The sequence below is a fragment of the Eptesicus fuscus genome, chromosome 9 (assembly GCF_027574615.1).
Source record: "Eptesicus fuscus isolate TK198812 chromosome 9, DD_ASM_mEF_20220401, whole genome shotgun sequence".
In the NCBI taxonomy this organism is placed as follows: Eukaryota; Metazoa; Chordata; class Mammalia; order Chiroptera; family Vespertilionidae; genus Eptesicus; species Eptesicus fuscus.
Window position 1 is genome coordinate 33,674,938 of NC_072481.1, and position 14,745 is coordinate 33,689,682.

Sequence of the window (14,745 nt, forward strand, 5' to 3'; positions counted from 1 at the left end):
TTTCTCACTTCGTTATCACAAAACCGTAAGACAGTAAGGTAAACAGATATCAGCCCCATTTTTTAAGGGCTTACCTAACTCATGCAGCTGGGATTATTTTTTTAATTGAGATTTCAACCCAGTCTTTGGATTTCAAATCCATTACACTTTTCTATTAACTCACAATGATACTTGAAAAGAAATCATAGCATAAGAGCATTAAAATGTAATCTAAAAATTGCCTGAAGGAGCCCTGGCTGGTTTGCTCAATGGTTACAGCGTCAACCCTTGGACCAAAGGGTCATGGGTTCAATTCCAAGCAAGGGTACATACCTCACTTGCAGGTCTGGTGGGGGTACATGTGGGAGGCAACCAATAGATGTGTTCCTCTCACTTCCATGTTTCGCTCTCTCCCTCTCCCTCCCTCCCTCCCTCCCACTCTCTCTAAAAATCAATGGGAAAAACATCCTTGGATGAGGATTAAGAAAATAAATGTTGCCCAAAGGAGCCTGATATAGTGAAAATGAGCATAAGCTTTAAGGTCAAGACTGATTTAGTTTTAAATCCTGAATCTTTAGCTTCCTAACCAATTAACCTGTATATACTGGTGAAGTTCCTCTCTCCACCTCCACTTTCTCCTACTCTACTTCCTCCACTCAAGGTTGTTGGAAAGATAAAATGAAAGGATATGTGTAAAGTAACACAATAGTAGGTGTTCTACTTCCTCTTCATAATTTGGAATGGTAAATAACCAAGATTCACCACTGCATCCCAGGCCTTACAGTGGTACCTAACATACAGAAGTAAGAACTCAATGAATATTTGATGGATAAAAACAAAATGAACTAATAACTAAATAGTACCATAAAAACATGCAACTTTAATAGAGATCTATAATCAAGAAAGGATATAAATATAAATTGTATTTAATAGTCCTTTAAAGAAAATGAACAGTAAGTTAACTCTGAAGAAGATAGTAATAATCAAAAAGGTATGAACAGACAAAACAGTGATAAAGTACAGTCTTGGACACACAAAAAATTCCATACGAGATGTTCAGAAAAGTATTGGTATTATGCCTGAATCACAAAAAGTAAATAGCACTGAATTTTTACCTTGGTAATGAGGCAAATGATATTAAGAAAGCCTTTTCTTTTCTCATAAAATAATCTGATTTTTGAAAATACATTAGTTCTTTGAAAAGCAGAATCTCTTTTATCTTTAAATTTACAGAGAAAATAGCTCGTGCATTATATGCATTAACAATTAATATGCATAACATTAAGTTTCTGTTTTTAAAAAAACCACAAAACAAATCTGAATTGCTCATATAGTTGGGACAAAAAGAATTGCTTTGCCAAAGAGGAAGGAGTTACAGACTCCACTGCCAAAATTCATGCACTTCAATTACAACTTTCTGCACAACTGCTTATTCTTTATGATCTCTTCATCTAACACTGACACCATTCTGTGACTTATGAACAAACCACTAATATTGATTCCATAAAGTGATCTGGTGACACACCCACACAAAAAAGGTTTGGAATTAGTACCATCTTCCTCTATTTAAATCACTGATAACTTGTCCTTTCAAAAGCCTCCCCAAATTTATTTAATAAAGCCATATAAAAAGTTGTCAAAACTATATAAAAAACTTGAAGTTTATAAATAAGATGACCAAATATCCTAGTTTGTCTGAAATAGTCCCTGTTTCTGCCTGTTGTCTCAGCAAAACTATTAGCAACCTCCTTACTCAAAGTGCCCCAGTTTGGCCAAGAAATTATATGGTCTCTCGATATAAAGGATGTAACTAGCATTTTAGAGATATAAAGGTCTAGAAAGCATATTAATTGCTTAAGAGGTTTCAGAAAGTAGCAAATTACTTAAAATTAAACATGAGTTTACAGACTCTGAATGTACAAAGCAAACTACAGAAATAAAACAGACACCTGAATTCAAGTCAATTAATATTAACTTAGTCCTTACCTTAAGCTAGATAAGTTGAGACATGAGTAATAGAGAAGTTACATTTAAAAAAACTATTTTATTCACACAGACACACACTGAAACAAAACACATGAAGCGTATATATTACTCCTGGGGAGTGGGACTGAGGGAACGGGGGAACTTGAGACAGTTCTTTACTTTATACATTCATGTTATCTGATTTTTTTATAAGTATGCATTTATTTTAATTCAAAAGCTTTATGTAAAAAATATTCTGAAACTGCACAGATGATAAATATTTAAAAAAAATTTTTCTACCCTAGCTGATTTGGCTCAGTGGATAGAGCATTGGCCTGTGGACTGGAAAGTCCTAGGTTCGATTCCGGTCAAGGGCACATGCCCGGGTTGTGTCCCCAGTGTGGGGCATGCAGAAGGCAGCCCATCAGTGATTCTCTCTCATCACTTATGTTTCTACCTCTCTATCCCTCTTCCTTCCTCTCTGAAATCAATAAAAATATATGGAAAAAAATTTTTTTTCTAACTTTCAGCTTCTAAAATTATCAGCATTATTCTTTTAACATTATCTACAAATGCTAAAGTGTCTGAAGAAAGTAAATTTGGCAATGCTCAAGCTGCTCAGATCCACCTTTCCAAGCAAAATATAATGTAGCATAATGAATTTATAACATTATTTATAGATAAAGCACAAACTAGCAAAAAAGCATTTAAAAATTAACAATCACCACTATACTGGAATAAATGCTGAGAATGATGGCCAGTAAAACAAAGCAGAATACCTAATTTTTCCCCCACATCCTTCCTGCCAGTAATATAATCATGACTCAACATTCAAAAAACAAATTCATAAAAAAAACAAAAATACCTCCTACGTAATTCCCAACAAAGCACTGTCTGACCATGTGATATTGGCAACCAGTCAAAGCTTTTCTTTTCACACGTTAGTTGGTCGGGCTACCAGGAATGTCTTAAAAGGCAGAGGGTAAGTCATTCCAGGATTTAAATGAGCTCTTACCAGCATGAGAAGGAAAAAATACATTCTTCCCCTCTCCAACCTCAGATTACGGCCTATCATTCAGCTTAACAGCATTTTGGAAAGCAAAAGGTCTCAATATTTATAGGGATCCACCAAAAACACACACATGTTTTAGGTAAGTTTCCTGAAAATTTGCTCTATGAATAACTAGAAGAAATTCACATTAAACACATAAATCCTTAAACTGAGTATCTTAGTAGTTCAAGTTTTGAAATAACTGCAAAATTCTCATTTATAACATAATCCTTGTTGAAAATCTGATTATGTTTTTTAAAAATAAAACCTCACATATTCCTCTAACAAAACTGGATCTGTCTGTATAGAAAAATATCACATAGAAAAGTAATACCCAAGGGAGTCAAGTGATACACTAATCAGACCAAGGGACACTCATTCCTAAAAGGCTTTTTATCTCACACAAACCAACCAAACAAAACAGCAAAAACAATAACCATGAAATAGGAAGAACAAATTCTATAACTGGTTTGGCATTAATCCTTTAAAAATTATATACGCCAAAACAGTTTTTGTATATCTGATTTTAGCTTCCAGTAAATATCAAACGGAAGGAAACAGTTTCAGTTATTACTAAAGCTGTTTAAAGTGTAATACAAAATTACCCTGATTTACTTTAATAGATGTCAGAAATCTATCAAGATGGTCTAAAATATGACCATGAATACAGGGCTTGTTTTGTTCTCTACTGTATCTCCCTGACTAGTGCTTGGCTTGCAGCAAATACTCAACAAAAATGTTAAAAGTGAATGAAATAAGGAATTCTGAAATGTGTTTACTTGTTGGCTTTTAAACAAAAGGTAGTCCAAGTATAAGAAGTTCTTGCATATCATAAATAAAGTATTATGAAAAAAACTTATTTAGTTATTAAAAATGCTTTATTTTATAAGTCTGGATACTGAATTTTTAAAGGCTAATTAAAAGTTTTTAAGAAAAAATGAAAAATTGAATAGGAGGCAAGGCATCATAAGACCCGGCAATGACAACTAACCTGTCCCTCTAAGAACTCATTCTCTCGTGACAAATCTCATGAGCACTGCTTTACACATATTATTCTGGGCTTAGAATTCAGCGTTACAATGATTTATTCAGTAGGAATCTCTTATGATTATGGTATCTTCTGGGTGGTTTTGGGAATGCCAAGATGAAATAGATATAGACCCTGTCCTAAGAAGTTTCAAATCTATTAGAGGAGATAAACATCTATCTACAAATAACTGATCCAAGCATGGTAAAATAAGTGTTATGAGAAAGGTACTAAGAGATACCAAGGAGAACCTTAAGGGGGATGAGTAAGGTTTCACAGAGGTAACCTTTTTTGAGTTCAGGATTTGGACAGAGATGGGGAGGGGTTAAGTATTATAGCAGTGGGCCCCACTGGAAACAGCATAATGAGATGGGATGTCTGAACTTCTATTTAATGTGACTAGAGAGATGAGGGTAGGGTTAAGGAAACTAACAAAGCATGCTGAAAGGCAGGGAAGCCTTCATCATCCTAAACTGAAGGAAGAAGGAAGGAAACAATGTTAACCATGGACCAATCAAAGAAGGAGCTACTCAAAGGATACTCTAGTTGTAGGAAACAGCCACTGCTAGAAAAGCATCAAATCAGAAAAGGAGCAAGATTAAATACTCGCAAAGTTTCTCTCTTTCTTCAATCTTCCGTTGCTGCTTCCCATCGGCTAACCCTAACCAGGTGACACAGGCTGTAAAGGTCAGCCTCCTGCAGCTGAGAGCAAAGAAAGGCAGAGAATGAACCTGCAGGAAAATGGAAAACAACCAGAAAAGGCAGGTATACTCCCAGACGCAGGGCTAGAATAAGCACCAAGCGAGGCTGAAAAGTAGGATGATGCCAAAATGAGGAACAATATTCTCTTGGAGAAGTGTAAGATATATGTTTCAGATATAGATGCTGAAACCAAACGTAGCAGCTAACCTGGAGAAACTACTGGCGTTCGGGGAGTAAAGTAAGCCATGGACGGAGAGCAACCCCAGAGCAGCACCCTGGTTCTCTAACAAAAGAATAAAAGAGCAAGAATCATAGGGCTCTAGTCCTAGTTGTTCTATTCTCTAACTGTGTGATCTTGGGCAAATCACTTGGCTTCTCTGAGTCTATTTCCTCCACTATAGAAATAGGTAGAGGTTGAATTAAAATTCCAAGATCCCTTTCAATTTCGGGATTCTATGAAGTCAGTATCTCCAGACAAACAAGGTGAGTAAATACCTCACCATATTGGAAAAGCCTGGGGTCCACTTACTTTTTTTAAAAAGTTCATTTCATTTAAGTAAAGGCAATAAGAACTTATAGGTTCCAACTGCAGCCAAGTCCTCCGTGGTATGACAAAAAAATGTTAAAACAATAATAAACTCTATCATTTAGTGTAACCTTGAAACTGAGTGAGAAAGACTTAATGCAACCAGATTTTAAACCCTGGAATACAGAGAATGCAAAGAAACAACTGAGTAAGCAGAATAACTTGGTTCAATGGCACATTTGGGAAAAAATAAATTAAGTCGCTCAGTCAATAGAGCAAAGAAGCGAAGTTCGTAATTGTGTCTCCGGAAATAAATGAACTCCAATGTAGAAAGGACAAGTTTGGGTCAGTCTTTCTCCCTGACCCCCTCTCTCACATGTGCAGGCACACACACTCAGCAACCACTACTATTCCTTCGTGATACAAATAGTCATTGAATATCTGTTATGTGCCAGGTACTATCATCACTTTTAAAGGATATCTTTAAGGACACTACAGATTAATAGCAAATATAATTAATCATTACCTAAACTTCTGGAATGAGCTCAAGTTTCACCCCTTCCAATTAGTCTCCCCTACTTCTCTAGTTAACAACAAACTCTTTTTCCTATGATACTGTCACAGAATCAATTTGTGCTAGCACTGCTATTAGCATTCTTTCAACTATATTAGAGGTCATATAAACTGAGGGGGTGGGCAGCATAGCTGCGAATCTGCTCACCATTTATAACAGAGTTTTTAAACATTTTTTCCAATCTTGTCTCTCAGGTGTGGCAGCCACTAGGGAGCTTGGTGACTTAGGAAACATCTTTAAAAAAAAAAAAAAAAATATATATTATTGATTTCAGAGAGGAAGGGCGACTTAGGAAACATTTCTAACTTACAGGCATAAACCTAATTCCAGTACAACTGAGCCAAAGGTTTGCACACTTAGGAAATGAAGTTACATTTGATCATTTAAAAAGCACTGAGCACTATGTGCCAAGCACTGGATTAAGGACAAAGGCCATGGGGATACAACGAGGAATAAGGACCTCTGGTCTCTAGGAGATTGGAGTATAATATAAGTATCAGATATGTGAACAAAAATGCAGAGTGCAATCTAGTGAAGGATGTTATATGGAGATACGAACAAGTGCTGTTGTAGCACACAAAGGTCAAGAGTAATTCTAACCTGCTATGCCTGACGAAAAACAAGAAAAAGTAACAAAGAAAAAATAACACACAAGCTGTGTGTTAAAGGAAGAACTGGAGATTTTATCACCTGACACAATTCTGTGCAATTATAATTCTAAGTAGAAGGGAAAGGCTGTGAAAAGACAAAAGAGCTATGAAAGGCTTTGGCATGTCCTAAATGATGATACTTGGCTTTGTTGTATTTTCAGCCTAAGAACTATTCCTTCAAATGTAATCTTTGTTTAAATGTTTACTGAAAAATCTTCCTAAATATAATTTTAGGCTAAGTACATTACAGTAATCATAAAAACTGTCTTCTTCTATAGAATGCCCTTAAGTATCAGTTAGTTTAGATACTGATAGAACGTGACATCTCTCCGGGAACATTCTAGAATTTGCTTTTTAGAATAAAAGTCTGATATCTCCTTTCTCAAGCAATAGACTGCAAACCATGCAACCGCCAGATTTTCCAATCAGCAGAATATGTTAGTATCACAATGCTCTTTCTGGCTGAACCAAATTTACACTGAACTAAATTCTCTGCTGATCTTCATTTCAATTGTGGATAGTTAAGTGGTTAAATTATCACACCAAACACAATCTTTTCACATTAAAAAAACAACACATACCATCCAGAACTTTAGAAATATCAAAATGGATGTGACCATAACCTTTGCAGCCTAGTTTTATTGAGGAGCACTTGATAATGTCATCTCTGTGAAAACCAAACTCAAGCCAGTCTGGAAACAGATCCAGCTTCTCTGTTACCTCTCATTTCCCATTTAAGCCTCTCAGACCAAAAGTCTGATTTTTAGTGGTTTATATCTTCTCTGTGCTAGAAAAGGTAATATAGTATCTTTATTTCAGTTGTCTCTTGCTGGACTGCACAAAAAGGGGAAAATATTTTTAATTAAGTAAAAGCAAATGAGATGTTAACATTATTCATTAAAGGGCTTTATCACCTACTCAGTTCAATTCAGGCAATATACTGAGAGATGATGATTCACAGATAGTGAATGAGAATTTCCAAGTTAAAGTTCATTACAAAAGCTCTTAAAACTGCAACTACTATTATTATAAGATTCCTCCCAGTTTCTCCACTGAAACTAGGAATATAATTACTTGATTTATTTTTAATTTCCTACACAGCTAAAAGTTAACAATTTAAACAAGCAAAACCACGTTACTTCAAATTAGCAAAAAGAAGTTCAATACATCTCTCACTGAACTGATTCATAGCAAAATAGAGAATGAACGCTGCAAAAAAAAATACATGATTCCAAACATGCTTCCTAGTCTATTCATTATACTCAACTTTCCATAGCTAAGCTGTGCTAGGAACCTAAACCTCGCCCCATACAACTATTCCAAAGCTTTCAGTATTTTTGCACAAGCTACCCAAAAAGCATAAAACCCTCCCTTCCCTCCCCACACACACTCACAAATAACACCCATAATCATTACACAACCCAAAACTGGGCCAGGTAGGAACACAATGCCAAAAATAAAACAACAGAAAATGGCCTGCAATTGGAGATTCCATTAATGGGCTACGGGTAAAATTGGGCTTTCACATTAAGAGAAAGCTTAACTTTTGTGTTTAAAATAAATATCTTCAGACAGCGTTCGAAGGAAGAGTTCCAAAAAATGAATCGAAAAGGGAAGATTCTCTCCAATGTGGTTTGGTGGCGAAAGACTCGGTGGAACAGGAGGCCCCTGGCCTCAGCCTCCACCTCCTGCGGGCGAGGAAGTGAGAGCTCCCCAGGAAGAGGGCCCGGACGGCCACGTCGTCCTACTCACCCCGAGGGCGGCGGGAAGGAGGCAGGGAGAAAGCGCCTTTCGCGCCCACGGCCCCGGGCAGACAGCAGGGAGCCCGGGGACTCAGGGATGAGGGCCGGCCCCTCTCCCAGACCCTCGCGGTCTACTCACTCCGCAACTGGCCAGCAAGAAAGCCATTCGCCAAGGCCCCCGCCCTCGGTGCCTCCAGGGGAGGGAGCCGGGGCCGCTTCCCAGCACCCCTCTGCTCCCCCCGCGCGGCTCGCAGGGCTGCGGTGCAGTCAGTGCGGCCAGGTCCAGCCGGTCCCCGGGACACCCCTTCACCCCTACCCCTGCCCCGTCCCGCCCCGCTCGGCCCAGGGGCCGCCCCGATTGGCTGGGCCGCCGCTCCTGGCAAAGAGACCCCTGGCGATTGGCCATGGGTCACCTGCTGTAGGGAGGTGAGGCTGACGATTGGTTAGGCCAATTTTGGGAGAGGCGGGAGAGCCGGCCCCCAGCGGGTGGGCACCCGGAGGGCCGGGCTTTTCGGCTCCCGGCCCCGCCCAGACCGCCCGGGCCAGGGGCTGCCACGCCCACGCCTCGCGACAGGCGACTGCCGCCCCAGGAGCGGGAGGTCAGCGCCGGAGAGAGCTCAGCGAGGCGGTTCCTGTAGAGTGGCGACTAAGAGAGGGCCCGGGCACAGACGTAAACAAGCTTTACACCCATTTGGAGGCGGTTTCTAGCGTACCACCTCCACGTATTTTGTCAGCTGTGGAGCGAAGTTTCATCTTGATATCTGCCTTTGCTTACTTCCGGAAAGTTGTTTGTTTCTCCTGCCGGGGAAGGGTGAAGAGGGGGAGGGAGAGAGGGGAGGAGGAGACACAGTATCGTCAACAAAAGCATTGGTGCCTGTTTTATTGAAAACTCCAGGGAAACCTCAAGGGCCTGCTGTTGTGCTACAGCTCCATAAGGAATGTAGGTGGCTTGTGAAGATGCTTCAGGAATCCAAAGGTCTTCAAATTAGATCAAAAGTTCAGACCTGGACAGAAAAGTATCCATCCAAAATGCAGAAAATTATCCATCTAAAACGCAGGAAGTCACAGGCATAAATCCGTAACTTATTGGAGGACAATCTTCTTTACTGCTGTTACCATTTTTCCTTATGGCCATTTATATACACCTGTAACTCTATTAAACTCCTAAGTGTCTAATAAATTGTTGTGCTCTACTGGTACTCCCTACAACAACTAGCATAGCACAAATTGCACAAAAGGCTCAATAGATGCTTGCTGAACTCTGTGTTAAAGATACCTTCCGTTTGTTTTATGTAAGTTTTTCAAAATGTTCAATATCAAAAGCACTCCCTTCTTCCTGCATGCAGTCCTCAAAAGTCTGGTCCTCTTCCAGAGCTCCTTATCTCAGTAAAGGAAAACCACTACCATCCACTCTAATATGCTAACCATAAACCAAGCAGCCCTTACGGCCTTCCTCATTTCACATTCAATCCATCATTTTTACCTCCTAAATACTTTACTGTCATTTTTACCTCCTAAATACTTTATCAGTTCTGTCTACATTTCTCCATCAACACCACACAAGACAGGTCCAGGCCGCTTGCAATAATCTTAGTAAAGTCTTCCTGAATCTACCCTAGCTCCTCCAATTTCATTACACCCTCAACACCCCAAGTCCCCAGTTAAAGAATTCAACTGCTTTTCACGGTGCTTAGGATACAGGTCAGTCTTTAAAAACGGCCTACAAGGTTTAGCCCCACCTGCCTGCCTGCTCCATCTTATACCTTCCACTCCCTCATTTTGTAAATCCTCACACAAGGATATTTTCCCACCATTGATTTTAGAGAGAATGGAAAGGAGAAGGTGAGACAGAGAGAAACATCGATGTGAGAGAGACATATTGATTGGTTGCTTCCTGCATGCACCCGGCCAAGGAACCTGCAACCTAGGTACGTGCCCTTGATTGGCATCGAACCCAGAACCCTTCTGTCTGCGGGCTGATGCTATATCTACTGAGCCAAACCGACTAGGGCTCCACTCCCTCATTTTCTGTACTTCACACAATGACCCTTTTCAAGTTTCCACAATTTGCCACAGACCTTCCAACCTCAAGACCTTGGCACATGCTTTTATTTCTGTCTTTTACACTTTTCCCCTTGACACCAATCCCAACCTTCACTTAATTACTTATCATCATCATCTCCTCCCTGCCTATGTAAATTCTTCCTATTATGTTCTCATAGCTCAAGCAACTCCCCTATGTGAAACTTATCACAGCTATTTTACATGTATTTGAGTTATTCCTTTTTAATTAACTTCATTTAATTTGAATACAATAAAATGCATCCATTTTAGATGTACAATTCAATATATTTTGATAAGTATATGCACACATGTAACCATCAAGTAAGACATAGAACATTCCCATCGTCATGAAATTTCCCAGTGCTCCTTAAGCAGTCAATCCCTCCAAACACTGTTCTGCTTTCTATTTGCATTATTCTTAAAAAAAAATTTTTGTTCAATTTACTTAAACTAAAAAAAAGAAAACATTTCACACATTTCTCCCACCTGTCCCCACTCCCATCTCTTGCAACCACCAATTTATTTTCTGTATCTATGAGCTTGTTGGGTCTTTTTTAATTTAGTCTATCTCTGTGACTTATTTCACTTAGCATAATGCCCTCCAGGTCCATCCATATTGTCTCAGATGACAAGATTTCATTCTTTTTTGTGGTTAAATAATATTCTGTATTGTGTGTGTGTGTATTACAATTTCTTTATCCATTCATCCATCAATAGACACTTAGGTTGTTTCCATATCTTGGCTATTGTAAATAATGCTGCAATGAACATGGGAGTGCATTTTTTTAATTAGTGTTTTTGTTTTCTTCAGATAAATACCCAGAAGTGAAATTACTGAATCATATGGAGGTTCTATATTTAATTTTTAAGGAACAGCCATACTGTTTTCCATAGTGGTTGCACAACAGTGCACAAGAGATCCCTTATCTCCACAACCTCACCAACATTTGTTATTTATTGTTTTTTGTTTTTAAATAATTCTAACCATGCTAACAAGTGTGAATTGATCTCTCACTGTGGTTTGGATTTGCAGTCCCCAGATCTTTAACAATGTTGAGCATCTTTTCATGTATCTGGTGGCTATCTGTATGTCTTCTCTGGAAAAATATCTATTCAGATTTAATGCCCATTTTTAATCAGGTTATTTGTTTTATTTCCATTATTCTTTGATAAATGTTTATTCACCACCAGACTGTAAGCTCAATGAGGCGAGGATCTACGTATCTGATTTTGTTAAACATCATATCCTCAGTTATTTAGCCAAATGCCTGGATCTCATATGGGAAGAGATTCTGAAAATAAATAATTCTGTGATAAATATTAAACTATAAACAGTAATGTAGAAAAAAACATTCATTTTGCCAGATGGACATGGTCAATATCCAACAACTTACAATGACACCCTTTTAAATTTTCTTTAGTATCTGCTTTTCTAGCAGCTAATTTTGTACCTGAGCAGGCCAAAGTACTTAATTCAATATTAGCTGACCACACAGTTCTCCAGGCCAGGGGGAAAAGCCTACATCTCCAATTCTGTCTATGTATTGTATTGTTTGACCCTTATATAAGAGACAGAGTACGTATTTATATAACTCTTGCTTAGCAGTTCTTTCATGTGCTTAGGCCTTATCTCCCCAACTAGACAGAAAGACCTATGGTGTAGGTCATCAAGGACTTTGTATTTAACAGTGTCTTTCCAAGTGTTATTTTTGTTAAAGTATCCTCCAAATCTTCCATCACCACCATCATAGGTCACTAGTTTCTAAATCTAATGCACTGTCATTTTGACAGTTTAATGTAAACAGTTGAGTAAAAATTTAATTGGATAATTTAGATACAATTATCATCAGTTTTTTATTGATAGGTTCAAGTGTTAAGATTAAGGGTAATGACGATTGAGAATATGATTTATGACAGTCTCTTAATGAGTTTTCTTCAATTGCATATATATTTAAAGAGGTCACAGCTAGCCCAAACCGGTTTGGCTCAGTGGATAGAGCGTCTGTCTGTGGACTGAAGGGTCCTAGGTTCGATTCCGGTCAAGGGCATGTACCTTGGTTGCGGGCACATCCCCAGTAGGGCGTGTACAGGAGGCAGCTGATAGAAGTTTCTCTCTCTCATCGATGTTTCTAACTCTATCCCTCTCCTTTCCTCTCTGTAAAAATCAATAAAATATATATTTTTAAAAATAGGTCACAGCTATAGTCCACAGTTTCATACTAGAGATAACTATTTGTAATAGATATATAGTTCTCATTTTCCTAATCCTTGTGTAAAGTTAGTGTACATAAAAGATGTAGCATTTATAATGAAGAGTAATTACACAATACAAGTCAACTTTACTGATTTTATTCCAAGAAACTGTAGGACTTCTAAGCAAATTTGGGAACTCCATGTTTTTAAAGAAATCTACAAGTTATTTTAGAAGAAAGTTAAATGACCAATGCCTTAAACCCATATATGACAACTGACTACCTACCTACTCATGTATCAAAGAATCTTCAATACTTATTTTTGAACTACATAACCAAATGATTAAATTAAATTGGCACTTATTTTTGTTGTTGTTCAAGATGAAGAACAGACTATGGTGATCAAGTACAAAAAAAACACACACCACAATCATACTGTACACTCACCTTAAACTTATATAGTAATGTATGTCAATTATTTCTCAATAAAACTAGAAAAATATACACAAAAAAAACCTAAAAAAAACCCACAAAATTCTAAATTTCCCTCTGACTGCATCTCACCAGATGCAGACTGTTTTACATAAAATAATCTGAGAAAAATATAAACACTAAGATTCAGAGTGAGGGGGTATTTAATATGACAAGAAGTCTATTGAGTAAAAAATGGGCCAATTTTACCTATAGTTTTAAAGATGCAAAGAACATTTTATACAGAATTCAAGTATTATGAACTACTTTTAAAAATATTATTTCGGCCAGAGTCTACTAATGTTTACCTAAAATCATATTCTCCTCTTATGTCATCTCAGACATAGATGACAAATATTTTTGATAGAAATAGGAGGAAAAAAAGAAACAATAGGTTTTTAAAAAAATCATAGTTTCCCTAGGAATTTGCCTAGCAACTCAGGCCAAATGATTGAAGCAGGTAACATTAAGACAACTCTTGGCCTGGCCAGTGTGGTCCAGTGGTTGAGCATCGACCTGTGAACCAGGAGGTCATGGTTCAATTCCTTGTCAAGGCACATGCCAGGGTTGTGAGCCTAATCCCCAGTACAGAGTATGCAGGAGGCAGCCAATCAATGATTCTCCCTCATTATTGATGTTTCTCTCTCTCTCTCCCTCTCTTCCTCTCTAAAATCAATAAAAATATTTTTTAAAAATACTTCATAAAAAAAAGACAACTCTTGGAAGCAGTATATGCAGCTCCATTATTTTGTCTGATCAATAACCAGAAGTCTGAAAATTAAAGTCAGCCAAGAAGTGTCCATGTAGAAACTTTGGCCAGATGGAATAAATAAACTACTTAGCATATGGTAGAAGCAGTCCCTACCTTATGATCAAGTCTACCATGTTCCAAAAGTTTGTAAATAATTTGCAATTCTCAATACATTATCGAACAAAAAGAAATATTTGTTCAAGGTTAGGAATAAACAGCACACAATGGCTATGATAGTGTACAGTATTGCCTTGTTTACCACTGTATCTTTAGCATACGTGTCTGTTTCATGAATGAAATTCCAGGTACCATGCTATAAAAAGAGCCACATAAAAAGATTGAAAATGGCTAGTCTCGCAAGCAGAACAAAGAAAGTGTAGAGGCAGAAGGCCGATGTTTTTCTATGTGAACCTTTCAGCACCACTCAATTTTAAAAATTATATTAGATAGGTACTATTGCCCCAATTTTTACAAGTAAGATCTGCATTAGTCACTCAACTTTCTTCTGAAACAACTTATACATTTCATTAAAAGCACATGAGTTAACAAATTTCGTTAGAAGTACACAGCTCCTTGCCATAAGGTGGGTGAAATGACTTTGTATTGCATAATTACTCTTCATTGTAAATGCTCTAGCTTTTATGCATTCTCACTTCACATTAGAATTAGGAAGTTAACAAATGAAAGCTATGCATTCATCTCTAAAGAAAAGGTATGGGAAAAGCTATTGTTTTTATTTTATGTATTTCTACATAGTTTAACAATTTTAAAAAGCACAACTTATGTCATTATTATAGTCTTTAAAAATTCAATCTTCATTATTATCTTTATTCTCTATACTAGACTGAGCTCTGTAAAGGCAAGAACAATATGTCGTTGATTCACAATGATATCCTCTACAACTATAATAGTGCATGGAACACATGAAGTGTTTGATAAATATTTATCAAATAAATAACTTTTCTGAAACATATTCTCTTTATGTTCTGAATTGAACATGTACTTTATTTTTATAAAGAGAAGGTAAGAAAATACATAAGTTCTAAAAGAT

The 14,745-nt window shown here is 37.5% G+C and overlaps 1 protein-coding gene across 9 annotated transcripts in view; it reads right to left on the minus strand.

Moving 5' to 3' along the window:
- Positions 1-14,745, minus strand: part of OSBPL9 (oxysterol binding protein like 9) — a 128,976-nt gene that overhangs the window by 50,071 nt on the left and 64,160 nt on the right. Inside the window, exon 1 of one of the 9 annotated variants that reach the window (XM_028142180.2) lies at positions 8,356-8,515. The exons of 7 other annotated variants lie outside the window; for them this stretch is intronic. In XM_028142180.2, coding sequence (XP_027997981.2) covers positions 8,356-8,382 — 27 coding nt within the window. In that variant the 5' untranslated portion in view covers positions 8,383-8,515. Of the gene's footprint in view, positions 1-8,226; positions 8,270-8,355; positions 8,516-14,745 lie in introns of those variants that run through there. One more of the 9 variants, XM_028142185.2, reaches the window with a different exon arrangement.